Source organism: Hermetia illucens, chromosome 4 (assembly GCF_905115235.1).
Source record: "Hermetia illucens chromosome 4, iHerIll2.2.curated.20191125, whole genome shotgun sequence".
NCBI classification, from domain to species: domain Eukaryota; kingdom Metazoa; phylum Arthropoda; class Insecta; order Diptera; family Stratiomyidae; genus Hermetia; species Hermetia illucens.
The window spans coordinates 931,957-946,268 of record NC_051852.1 but is presented as its reverse complement, the minus strand read 5'-3'; the positions used below and the strand labels follow the sequence as shown (position 1 = coordinate 946,268).

The following is a 14,312-nucleotide window of genomic DNA, read 5'->3' as shown; positions in this document are numbered from 1 at the left end:
ACCGACCGCCCGCTGAAAATTAATCGCTTACAATTTTATTGTTCTCAGCGATGACGATTCCCTTTCACATTTTTTTGTTCAATCCTGGCTAGCCGAGGTATCAACTTCTGCCTGGAAGATTTTGTCCGTGTTTCTGACTTCCGTCCATGTGGTGAATTAAATGCCTTTCTTGCTACCAGTATTACCATCTCTTGAATTCACTATAATCCGTCTATCTTGTTTGATATAATTCAGAAACTCGCCATACTGAAAGATACAGTTCACATCCTTGATATCCTTTCTAGCATATTTCACTTTAATGGAGGTGGTTTAGTTTAGCTAGTACGTTGAGCTTCGAATGCCATTGATGAAAAATTGAACTGACAACATTGAACGCGAAACCTGGAGAGTTTCTGATGCCAGGAGAAAAAGCAATTCAAAAAAACAATTCCATGTTGATGTCAGCCGAAGATTTCAAGTCAGTTGAAAGTCAGACATAGGAAGGACACCCTGATCTTGATAACTTCAAGTACTACAACAAAGCCAATTCCGCGCCAAATCACAACGGATGTCGGGGGTGAGGTACTTCTGAATTTAAACTACCCCCGCGGAATAAAGAATTGCATGGCCCTTTTCTGGCAATGACTGTCTACCATATGTAAGATTTCATTGATAAGCAACCTGAACTTGACCTCTTCATCTTCTGAAAAGTACTTTCGGATAGGGAACAACTGACGGGTCGGTTTGATTCAAACAATAACCAGAGACGACGTCCTTTTCGCTTATTTTTCAGTGGGTGAACTAATTTCTTGGGTAAAACGTTTGACTCGAAGATTCTTTGTTGTCTTGAATGAGTCCATGTCTATGATGATTGCCTCATTTTTTCGGACGATTGCGTTCCGTTTTCTCCGTTCGCTTAGTGTATCTGTATTCTCCGACGCAGAACCCCTTTTGGATTCGCTACGTCCTTTTTCCGGTTATCGGGGGTAATTAGGGTCATCTTATCTTACGATTAGGTGAAATTAGTCAAGAAATGAATTGAAAATAATGGTCTTTGAATTTCTGTACGGCACCTTTCATTCTCTGCTGGTTGTTTTATGATAAAAAAATTCAAAGGATTAAAGAGATATTGGAGAGTGTGAGTGTACCAAACAATCAGTGAGATTATTCGATTTCTTCTCTCCGTATTTCAGCACAGCAATGTTTACTTTCTTGAAGGACATCCTTATTCAATCCTGGAAATTTCAATACTTAATAAAAAATATGTAGGCATACAAAAGCAACCACCCACTTATCACTGCCTAAATTACCCCCGAAACTGCGGTCAAGGTTGAAGGGACTTTGCATGAAATTATGCAAATATCCATTCATAGTTTCCACTGAACTTTGTCATTTTTCATGACTTTTACCAGATCAGATATCCTTTTCGTATCCCCCTTAATTCCCAAGAAATAGCTCATGTTCACAATGGACAAACGCTATCCTTTGGGCAAACTATTCTGGAAAATCCTATTCGGATTCGACCCTTTTTTATATAGAAACGGAAAAGCGAATTCATACACTCATATGTTTCACAAGAAGTTATTCTTTGGTGTACAGGATAAGCCGTTGAAGCTTGTAAATATGATAAATTGCAACCTGAAAAAAGTATCCTAGTTGCCCTCTGGAAAATCCCTTTTCTCACCCTAATAAAGTTGTACAGTGTGGAACTCACCATAGTTCCGATTCGATTCGACTGTTTTTATTGACCAATTCTTGGCCGTAATCGTATTATATTGAACAAGGATAAATAACAGAGTGTCAATTGAATTTTTTTTTGTGGGGCAAGATCATGCCGGCTGATGGTGCAGGATGATGTTGGTCGATGAAACTGTCCGGTACTTTTTGTGGGTAAGAAGATTTTTACATCTTTTGTCCAATATTTGAGCTTCCGCCAAATTTTCTATTTAATCGAGTAAGTGTACTACTTATTGTTAAATAGGGATAGAATACGACATGCTTTTGAAACTGGCGGCAAGATTTGAATGCAGGCTTTCTATTATTAAAATCTTCCTTGAAATAGTCGCCATTGCATAGATTTTTAAATATCTGTTGCTCCTACTAACTCCATGTGGTGCTCAGAGGTGGCGGCGAGGAAGATGGGGCGGCAACCCTATCGGCCAAACCAAAACCAAGTGGCCGAGGAGAACCTCCATAGTGGTGGCACCGGGAGACGCTGTACTCACTTTGGTTTGCCGGCCGTGATGCAGTAGGCGAATGCTCCAAAGACCTAAGCAGGGCGATCAGACCCGAGTCTGCACGGGGACTCATCTGAAGTGGCAAATTGGTCACGAAACCTTACCAGGGGTATACTGGTACCATAGGAACCGGGAAAGCCCCTAGACTCACATACTGCGGGTGAACTCCTGTTGTATCTGAGGACAGCTCGGTTATTTGCGGTTGGCCCCCCTAGTGGGAGTTTCATGGTGGTTGTGGTTATGCTCAAGTGAGAAGAGACCTTCGGACCTCGACGTGGTGTTGCATATCAACATGGGTGCCGTACTCCATAGTTCGGTAGAGATTTAGGTAATTCTTGCATCCACCAGTATGAATGCTAAGCCATGCACTTGGTATAGACTGGTGCCGTTGTTGCTTGTCTCAGCGGGGCTCTGATTGTGGTCACAAAATCAATCCGTGTCTGAAGAGAACCGTAGGATTAAGTCTCACGACAGGTGCCTACGTAAAACACCGACGACTTAACTACTAATTCCATGTTCAAAATTTAAATTGACAACATGATAATTGGTTGGAGATCCAAACAAGGACCTATTATCTATTAGCATTTTAGGATGAAAGGTAGACCTAATGAGAATCCCACAATGTCACCTGTCCCAATATATTGGCGACAAAACACTGTTTCGGTGGATTACCGATTTGAATTTCAAATTTCTTCGATATTTCACTTTGATGCAGCACGTGAAGCAAATTATAATACTTCTGGTGAAAATGTTATTAATTTTATTGTGGTCGGAAAGAACGAATACTTTCGCGGAAGCATTATTTCAAACCTTTTGTCACACTTTCGTACAACTATTCAGCCAACCAAATTCATGCTCTTCACACCTTCAATGGTTAGATATGAGAAAGCTCCTTCCACAGATGATATCAAAATACAGGGGGCGCCATTTAAATTGAAGGGATGTTTTTTTAAAAAAAAATATAAATAAAAGACCAAATATTTTCAATTTTTTTACGTAGTCATTTATTTTGCTTCAGGGAGATTTGTTTTAACTACTTTTTGAAGATGATATCGCGTAAATGTTGGCCTTTGGACTTGATGGACAAATTGGTCCTTTTTTCGGCGTTTTACATCACTTTGGCCAACGTTTCAGGCGTAATGGCGGCGATTTCATTTCGAACGTTGTCCTTAAGTTGAGCCAGAGTCTCAGGCTTTCCAGCGTATACTTTGGATTTTAAATAGCCCCACAAATAAAAGTCCGGTGGCGTTAAATCTGGAGAGCGCAGTGGCCAGTCAAAATCACCATTTTTCGATATTATGCGACCAGGAAACAATGGGCGCAATAAATCCATTGTAGCACGAGATGTATGGCATGTGGCGCCATTGACGGTTTCGGTAGCACCAGCACCATTTTCAAAAAAGTACGGCCCAATGATCATTGTTGCACAAATGCCGCACCAAACTGTGACTTTTTGTTCGTAAAGAGGCTTTTCATGAATTATTTGTGGGTTTTCAGTGGCATAGAATCGACAATTCTGTTTATTTACACCTCCAGATAATGAGAAATGTGCCTCATCCGACATAATGATTTTTTGCCAGAAGTCACTTTGATTTCGAGCCATTTCCACAGCCCATTTGCCATAATTGACACGACGCACATAGTCGGCTGGGTTTAATTTGTGTGCCATTTGAATTTTGTACGGAAATAACTTCAAATCTATACGAATAATGCGTCTCAAAGTGGTTTCCGGGATGTTCAATTCCTTAGAACGGCGTTTGGTCGAAGTTGTTGGAGTGGTATCAACACTGGCTTGAACGAGCGCGATGTTTTCATCGGAGCGTGATGTGCGCATTCTGGACGCGTGGCTGGCATCATTAAGATTGCCGTTGATCAATAAACTTCGCGTAAAAACGTCGTATGGTAACGTCAGTCGGTGCAGTTTTCACTTTCTTCATTTTTCGATATTCACGTTGTGTTTGCACAATTGAGAAGTTATTTTGAATGTATAGCTGCACAATTTCAGCACGTTCTTTTGGAGTGTATCTGTCCATGGCGAAAAATCTCCTAAGACTGACGTTTGTAACGCGGTATTTGATTAGTCGATTTGACAGTTCTGTCAAAAGTTATAGTGTTGCCAGATGCCTTCAATTTAAATGGCGCCCCCTGTACATCTTACAATCAAACCATAAAAGGTTTCTTATGGACGACGCGGAATTCTTTTCAATAGAATCAAACTAGGCTTGAAAGGCAACACATAGCAGCTACAACAATGAACCATTAAACCATGAACTCTAGTATGACAGAAGGTTCCAATTTAGGATCAAACTCTATTTCCCCATTGTTCCGAAAAAGTCGATCAGGGCTGAACTTTTAGGAATTGGACTAACCGTGAAAACTGTAAGCTCATTTGGAGTGGTTGCTTCCAAGTAGCGTGTGTATCTTTTGTGAGAGTTTCACTGATGAAACTATCTTTCTCGCTTTACAAAGAATAAAATTGAAAGTGACTCCGATGTGCAATGCAAAGATAGTAGGTTTCAGACCACCCCTCTATGCTAACCATCATCAATCTCCACCAATCTCTCCTTGTAATTTATACAGGTCAAACCATACCTTCCCAATGTTCTAAAAAAATCAAATTCACAGGACACAGCTTATTCGAGACAATGATTTGAACTAATAAAGGTCGCTTGCCTAAAAATTAATTGAATATAAAAGTCACATAGTTTAGGATCACGAATCACTATCCCTTGTCCATCTTCTCAAAAAAGTTACGTAAAAACCAGAAAGGACAACATACCCAACTCTATCTGATAATTAAAGTTGAAAAACAGAAAGATTTCATCTAGGCATAATAATCTTGATGCGGTCTTCCAAAAACTAATCTCTGAAATTTGTTGGCCCCAAACACACATCATGACCTGTATCTTTAATTGAATGTTAGCCATGCAAAGATAATTCAGATATAAAATGTCCTTTCTCTCCCTTTTCGGGATTGTCACTACGGAAACTCTGACTACACCTACATATGCCTTAATCCTTTCCCGTTTCTTTTGTGGTTGACTTTTGCTCCCGTTTTTCCACCTTTCAGTAGCTCTTTGAATTTCATCTAATGGGTAGTTTCAGTGTAATAATTGGTCTCATTATCATGTCAGTATCCCATCATACGTAGCTAGGACTATGTTGTTGTCCATTAAAGTGGAGCAGTAAGGTCAAACGTTGTATGACTAGAGAAGTGTCAAAGGAGCATTGCTACAAGCAATTAACCATAACACCTCTGAGAAATTTCAAATATAGTGAATGCATTCATTGTTCGTTCAATGCAGAACAACAAAAGTGGAACACCGGAAACTCATCCTTTTGCTAGGCATCCCATCGAGATGCTATCAGTCCTATAGTATGTCAAGTAAATGTCAAATTACCATCAATCACATTCCTATAAATTTCCTGTATTTAACAAAGCTCGATTTTCATCGTCACGTCAAAATTGCTCCACTCGTCCTGCAAGGACAGTGGCAAGTGGACCATCCAACTTTACATTAAAGATTTAAAGAACAATGGAAAGAACCAATACAAGGTTCAAAGGAAAATAATCACATCCCAAAAGCATCCAGTGGTTAACAATTTTCCTGATAACCAAAGTAGATGGAATGTAACCAAGCAGGGCACAATACATTGGTGGTCAAAAATGCAGACATTCAATGACTTTTTTATCTAACAAAAAATTGTAAAGGACGAGATATCGCGTCAATCGCATGCATGGCAGCATTCACCGATTCATGAAAAGCTCCCTAAATACCGGAGGACCTTCACCGTGTCCATGCAGTAATGAAACCTGATACACTTGTATTCGAAGCTCTTCACCTGCCTGACATCAATCCTGGCACGTTCTTACCATCATCCCAACACATTCCATATCCATTCGCATAACCAAAGCATAGTGAATAATTAATTCAATATAATTGGCATGTCCAGTCCACGAGCAGCGGAGATTGTGTGTCAATCCTTGACACGATGTCATCCTGTGATGTCGACACAAAACAAGGAATGCACGGGGATGAAGATGTCCTTTACACAATACCACTCTCTATGCCGGACTATGGGCAACGGCCAGCACAACTGGACATTATCAATGGTGGTGGGTAATTCCGTTTAAAATAAGAGTTGAAAGTCTTTAACCCCTTTGATATGCCTTCGACCCCGGGTTTGTGCATAGTTTCGTTCATCGTTTGACCGTTTAAGTTCTCCTTTGGTTGCAGAGATAGCAAGGTCCTCGAGCTCTTTTTTGAGGCTGTTTAACAGAGCAAAAATGCACAGAAAGCATTTTTGTGTACATACATGATAGGCGAGTGTCAAAGAGGTTAAGTCAAATGGTCAGGGGAGATATAGTGAAAACATTATGTTTGAAAGCGCGCTTCGGGTGTATCACTCGTGAAGCGTTGTTTCCTCGTGCTCAATGCCTGGGGTGGTATTCGGACAGGATTGCGGGAAAAAAACATCAAAAAGAATATTTTTTGAGTTCTTCTTAAGAAGATTGGTAGTAGATGTCACATGGACTGATTAATTTTAATGGAAGGTGTTTTTTCAGAACAACCCTTCTTAATAATGGCTTAAACTTATCCATCAGGATTCATACGGATTGTATTAACAAAAGAGTTGAACCTTTAAAATTAGTAGGACTATTGCAGAAAAGTATGAAAGGCACTTACCGCTATGCATTGTATTCGATTCGGCATCTACCACCTCAACTTTCGGCCGCTTAAGTGGAGGTTGTTGTTGGCTACTACTTCGTAAACTCTCACCATCACGACTGGAAATGTTGCTACTATCGGTACGCTCTTGCTTAATTTCTACATTATTTGGTTGCTGTTGCGTCTGACCACTGCCTGAACTTTGATGGTCCTTATCATCTCTACTAGTGGTTATTGCCGCGGTTACCGTTGTTGTTGCTGATGTTTCGTCCAAAGCTGAAGCGCCCAATGGACTTGAGCTATTTTGTTTTGGTGTTGTGTTGTCATTTTCTTTGGATGAAAATAAAAATATCACATTTTACTTATTTTTTTAAATATTTTAGAATACGGAGACATTATACAAAGCGACTTAACACGTTCAATTTTCGCGGGGAATAATCAACACAAACTTCCTCTTAGGAACGATTCTCAAACGTAGGTTCACTACTTATCTGCGAATCTTCGAAGCAAAAAAACGCTTTCTAAGGCGGAAGAGCTCTTGGTCTCTGCACCGAACGTGTTAAATAAGGGGACTCTTTTTTTAGTGATCATGTATTGAAACTTACCGTCAACCAGTCTTTTTGGTGTACTCGATGCGCCATCCGCTAGAAGGTCTGCTGGACTAGGTGGTGGTGTGTGTACGCGCGAACCAGATGCTTTCCGGCTTGTAATTGGTGCCGATATTGACGGCCTTCGATTAACTAAGCTAAGTGGCCGCCCATCATCACCTTCTCGATCACTTGTTGGACCTATTAACAATGAAAAGATTAAGAGGTTAAAAAATTAAATTGCGTTAATTGGGATTTCTAATCATTAACAATTTTCTTTTATTAGACACACGGTAATTATAGTACGATTTTAACCGAATTTTTCATTTTTTATTCAATGACAACCCACTTCTGAATATGTGTATTGGTACCAATTCCAGAGCCAAAGATAGTAATCAGTGCACATTTTTTTTAAGTAGTGTCGATTTTTTTGCCGTTTCTATTCAGCTGCAATATCAGGACTCCTCATCTAAACGATTATGGGCTGCATACCAGCTAAGTTATGGTACTGGTATCGGTACGGGTAACGGAGAGATCAGAATATATAAAATATGTCTTCACAGAAGTTAAACCATGCTGTCTCTCTATAGGTAGGTCTCCTGTTCTATAGAGTATCCACACAACCCATTAGTTTCATTATCATCACCCCCAATATCGCGCATACGATAGCGTAAAGATGAAAACAAACATTCTTCACGAACGGAGATTCTGACCCGAGACATCGACATCGACGAACTGACGTTCAATCAAAATGCATTACCAGATCATGGTCTTACCACTTCTCGAAGCTATGGGTCATAAATAAAAGAAATTGAAAAATCTGAGCTGTGTTCGAGACGAAGATGCTCCGCAAAATCTTCCCCTACCTGTGGCGCGGCAGGATCTGCAGCATTAATTGTTAATTATATCAGATAAAAATTTAAAAAGTGATAATAATAATTGAAAATCACTGCAAGAGACGGCGTTAGGTGTTTCGCATCGCGGGTTTCCTTTCATTTCCTTGGTGGTGTTTTTGGTCTGCGCTGGAGAGCGTCCGCTTCGGTCGTAATTTTCTCTGTCCGTGCGTGCATTTGTGGGTGCGGCCTGCCGTGTCGGAGTAAAATTCACCGCGTTTCGTTATAAATTCACCGCGTCTGCAATACAACTCGTACTTTTCGTTAAACAAGATGTCGTTTGACAGCAAAGACGCGGCAGGCCCATCGGACCCGCAAGTGACCGCCCTCGCCGTACACGTTCCTCCGTTTTGGAGGCGGAACCCGGAGCTGTGGTTCGTGCATTTGGAAGCGCAGTTCCAAATGTCCGGCATCACATCGGACGCGACCCGCTTCAACTACGCGGTGGTCGGCCTGGACGAAGAGTCCATTCTTATGGTGTCGGACGTAGTGAAGTCGGCATCATACACTCAGCTCAAGAGTGAGTTGATCAGGCGCCTGTCGGCAAGCGAGTCGGCAAAATTAGACCACTTTCTGGCGGGTTTAACGTTGGGTGATCGAACTCCCAGCCAATTGCTTCGCGAAATGAGGCAATTGGGTGGGAGCAAGATTGGCGACGACCTGATCAAGTCGCTCTGGCTGCGACGGCTTCCGGAGGGCACCCAGGCGATCCTCGCTTGCGTCTCCGGTTCCTTGGAGGAACTGGCAGCGACGGCCGACCAGGTACAGGAGGTGTACGTTCGCCCAACCATAGCGGCCGTTCAACCACAGTCGGATGAGGTGAGCGACTTACGGCGCGAGATAGCGGCTTTAACGGCCAGCGTGGCCGAGATGCGGGCGACGTTGGACGCTCAGCGTTCGAGTGCCAGACCGCGAGCTCGCTCAAGGTCTGCCACACGAAAAGGGCGTTCGGGTAGCAGGTCGTCAAGCGACAAGCGACAAGATGTACTCTACCTTGTAAATTCGCGCCTACCGCAAAAAACTAGGTCCGCGGGGGGTCTTGGCGACGGCCACCCAGAGCGCAGCGCCACGTCGCCTAACTATTTTCGACCCCCTCAGCAGGCGCAACTACCTCGTCGACACGGGTGCGGAGGTTTCGGTTCTTCCCGTACCTCGGCATCATCGACTTTATCCACAACCCCTCAAACTGGCGGCAGCAAATTCCTCCCGCATCAATATTTACGGGTACAGGCAAGTGGACGTGAGTCTTGGCTTGCGTAGGACGTTTTCGTGGCGTTTCATCCTGGCGGATGTCAGCTTCCCCATATTAGGCGCAGACTTCTTGTGTCACTATGGGTTGCTGGTGGACTTGCAAAATAAGTCCCTTATAGACCCCACAACCAACCTTAATTCGTCGGGCCAAATGGTATCTCACGCTTACAATAACCTTTCCGTTCTTTTGGAAGACATCACCGACTCTCGTGTTCGGACACTCCTCCAAAAGTTCAGCCAGATTACTACCGAGTGTAGTCTCTCGAAACCAGTGAAGCACAATGTGCAGCACCACATAAATACTACTGGTTCCCCGATTTTCTCGAAGGTGCGTCCTCTACCACCCCAGAAACTGGCTATCGCGCGGAAAGAATTTGAACAACTTGTTCAACAGGGTATCTGCAGGCCCTCAAACAGCTGTTGGTCTTCCCCTTTACATATGGTCCCTAAGCCAAATGGCGAATGGCGTCCCTGTGGGGATTACAGAAGGCTAAACGCACAGACTGTTCCTGACCGATATCCGATTCCACTCATCCACGACTTTGCGCATCACCTCGCGAATTGCCGCATCTTTTCGACCTTGGACTTAGCCAAGGCATACCACCAAATCCCAGTAGCTCCTGAAGACATTCCAAAGACGGCAATATGCACACCCTTTGGACTCTTCGAGGTCATTCACTCAGTCCTGCGAAACCTCGATTTCTGTTTCGTCTATTTGGATGATGTTTTGGTCGCTTCTTCCACTGAGTCTGAGCACTTAGCCCATCTCGAGTGCATTTTTCAACGTCTCCTTGAGGCACTACATGAGAAAGGAAAATCGGTGTAGACCTTGTCTTCCAAGAAGTAGTGGCCAAGAAGTAATATGCCAAGGCGCCACGATTTTGTTGGGAATAATAAACTGAATGGTCCTGTCCCGAGTTCGGGAGCGTTTGCAACTTTCGAATGTGGCAAACCCATATCGGAGACTATTGGTAATAATAATATCGAGGTAGCAACTTACAAAGGGCGTCCCACCAATACGAACTACCTAATCATTTTCGGCACCGCAACCTAGGCTGTATCCCCCCCCCCCGTGTATCATTATCAATAGACTTTAAAATGCCTCTTACCTTGTGAATAGCATTGTCCATAGTTTTCTTTATTACACTGTAGTACTTTGTGTTGAATAAATCGCACTATATCAGACAGAGCAAATGCTTTTTGGCAGGATCCACAGGTGAGAATATCCTGTGTGCTTTCGGCGTCTGTGGTGTCGGTATCTGCTGTGAATAGAAAAAAAAAATAATTATATTGGGGCAATAAATGAATAAGTGAAATAATTATTAATCAATACAATGATTTTTATGAAAAACACAATTTCAATATTTTCACGGTCTAGTCTAGATTTCCACCCCAAACTTCCGCTGAACAGCTACATTCAATTATCTAAAATAATAATTCTTCTTGTACTGATTGATTATTCATAAAGCATTAGTTTTTTCTGTTCCCATTCTGTATTCATTGACTTCACATTCCCTTCAGATTCATCCATCAAGGCTGACAAGGACATCCTTTGGAAGATGGACAGACTCCATACTTTCTCCACTTTTAACGATCTAGGACATGGCAAGCTTCAAGCTACAAAGTTAAACAATCGAATTTATCGTCGAACAAATAACAGGGATATACCAAGTATGCACATATTTTGGAACGGAAAAGAAGGAAAAGAATAAAACATATGTGTGTATTCTTCAAGCTTAATTGATTCGATTTCCGTATGTGTATTAGTGATCTCGTATAAACGGTACATTATAAAGAAGAAAAATAGCCAAGGATAAAAGTCCGGAAAAGTGAATAGATTGCCCTTTGTCGACCTAATAAATTTCCATCTTAATTTGCCAATGGTGTAGACAGAGTGGTGTTGATAATAGGTTTGGTTTTCAATATGGGCTAGCAAAGGATCCTATTTAATGGGGCACAATACGGCCCAATAAATTATGATACTGTATTTTGGGGAGCAAGCGAGCTAATAAGCCACAATTAACGAGATGAAGACATTTTATAGGTCTGTTATACAATTCAAGGATGTATTTACAAATTGAATGGAAGACCATAGTCTGAAAAAGTAGTTATACAAGAAGTGTGAAAGAAAGGAGAAAAGCGGGAGGAACATTTTAGTATTAGTAAATAGACTAACATCTTAGTTTTGCGTCGGAATCTCTGGCATCATCGGTGGACAGGTGGCGAATCCTAAAACACTTCTCGGCAAGTGATCATCAGTACATTGCGTTCGGAGTGTTTGACGCTACTTGCCGGCGAGCACCAACACGACGTTCCCCCTGCGTGTGGAATGTCGCGAGGATGAACATCGGAAAGTTCATCGAAGCTCTTGGAGCAGGTAGGGCCGCGCTGGGGGGCACTCCGGGGGGTGGTGGTGTCGCAGATGACACCGTCGTAAATTCAGTGATGAATCTGATAACGACGGCATGTGAGGCTTCCATGCCCCGGAGAGGCCCCAGGCGTGACAAGCCTTCTATGTACTGATGGACGGCAGAAATTGCCGACCTACGAAAGGAGTGTCATAAGCTCCGCCGTTTGGCACAACGTTTGTACGCCAACGAGGAGGCATGTGCCATAAAGGCACAATATAGATCAGCAAAAAGGAGACTCCGCAGCGCTATAAATAAAAGCAAAGCTCGCGGCTGGCAAAATCTTGTTAATGAGGTGAATGATGACCCGTGGGGACTTGGCTATAAGCTTGTCACTCGGAAAATCGGGGCTCTGCGGAAGCCCTGCATATTAAGCATCGACCAGATGGACCGCATTGTGTAGGCATTGTTCCCCAGACACCCTGTACGGGTTGATGTAAATAGCGCGAAAAGCGTCGTGGATTGCCCCCTTTTCACAATGGGAGAACTTGAAGAAGCGGTTCTCACTATGAAAAACAGGAAGAGGCCAGGTCCTGATGGCATCCCGGCGGAAGTTTACAAACTGGTGTTCCGCCAACGGCCAGAATTGCTGCTTGAAGCGTTCAACGCGCGCTTAAAGGAGGGCATTTTTCCTTGTCGCTGGAAAGTGGCCAGACTCACGTTGATCAGTAAGGGTAAAGGAGACCCGGAGCTCCCGTCTGCATACCGACCGCTGTGTATGCTTGACGCGGCCGGAAAAGTGCTCGAGAAGCTCATCAGGGGTAGACTCGCTGAAGCGATCCGTGCTGCCGGGGACTTATCCGCAAGGCAGTTCGGGTTTAGAACAGGGAAATCTACAGTGGATGCTGTTATGGAGGTCGTACATGCATTTAATCGAGCCGGGGCACACAGTCGCCGATCTCGACGGATAGTGCTCCTCATAACGCTTGATGTCAGAAATGCCTTCAATTCCGTAAGATGGACAGATATGCTAGGCACACTAGAGAACTCCTTTCACGTGCCAAGCTATCTCTTGCGGATATTGAGGGATTATCTGAAAGACCGCTCCCTGCTCTATGAGACGCTAGAGGGCCAGAGGAGGATGGAAATCACGTCGGGAGTAGCGCAGGGATCCATCCTAGGGCCGGACCTCTGGAACGCTTCCTACGATAGTCTGATGAGACTCGATATGCCCGAAGAGTCGCGCCTGGTCGGTTATGCAGACGACGTTGCGGCACTTGTTGCCGGACGCACTGTTGAACAGGCGCAAAGCAGACTTAGCATATTGATGCAACGAGTAAGCGAATGGATGACTGCTCACGGTTTCAACCTTGCGCTGGAAAAAACCAAAGTAGTCATCCTGACCAGAGGGAGAATCCCAACCTTGCGTCCCATATCGATCGGCGAGTTGACTATAGAGTCAAAACCAGCGATTAAATACCTTGGTTTAATGCTCGACTCGAAGATGAGCTTCTTCGAGCAAATCAAAGCAGCCGCGGACAGGGCTGCAGCAGGAGTCGCGGCCTTGAGTCGGCTAATGGCGAATGTCGGCGGCCCTATATCAACCAGGAGACCTCTCCTCATGGGAGCAACGCAGTCCGTCCTTCTCTATGGTGCGGAGGTATGAGCTGATGCCCTTGACAAGGAGGTGCATCGTAAACGCCTCGCTCAAGTGCAGAGGCGGAGAGCTTTGCGAGTGGCGTCTGCTTATCGCACCGTCTCCGAACCGGCTGTGATGGTGATTGCGGGAGTGATCCCCGTTGCCCTCCTTGCCAAAAGCGCAAAGCTATCTATCGCCGTAAGGTCGAAAACTTAAGAGAAGTGGTTGCCCGTGAAGAACGTCAACGCACCCTTAGCGAGTAGCAACTTTCTTGGCAAAATGAGCCAAGGGGCAAGTAGACTGCGCGGCTCATCGACAAATTAGACCCATGGTTGAACAGAAAGCACGGTGAGATTGATTACGTCCTTACCCAACTTCTAAGTGGGCATGGAGGTTTTCAGTCTTACCTGCACAGGATTGGGAAGGCGCGATCTCCTGATTGTGTGTTCTGCAATAGAGTGGCAGATGACGTTGAACACACCTTTTTCTCTTGTGAGAGGTGGGACGGCCTCCGCCAGCAGCTTTATGCAGACACAGGGGAGCTCTCTCCAGACAACATTGTCAGAGAGATGCTGAAGAGCGCTGGCAGCTGGAATCGTATTGCGCATTATGTTCGGGCTCTTCTTACTACCAAGAAGATTGAACTCGACTGGCAGAGGGATCGGACGGTAAGGGGTTCCCTGAACAAACAACAACTCCCTTCCTCCC

The 14,312-nt window shown here is 43.9% G+C and overlaps 1 protein-coding gene across 2 annotated transcripts in view; it reads right to left on the bottom strand.

The window, feature by feature from the left end:
* Positions 1–14,312, bottom strand: part of LOC119655310 (B-cell lymphoma/leukemia 11A) — a 125,573-nt gene that overhangs the window by 22,292 nt on the left and 88,969 nt on the right. Inside the window, exons 2-4 of one of the 2 annotated variants that reach the window (XM_038061138.1) lie at positions 10,727–10,879; positions 7,492–7,674; positions 6,905–7,216 (exon numbers count right to left, since the gene is read on the bottom strand). In XM_038061138.1, the coding sequence (XP_037917066.1) occupies positions 6,905–7,216; positions 7,492–7,674; positions 10,727–10,879 (648 nt within the window). The remainder of the gene's footprint in view (positions 1–6,904; positions 7,217–7,491; positions 7,675–10,726; positions 10,880–14,312) is intronic. The other variant, XM_038061139.1, reaches the window with a different exon arrangement.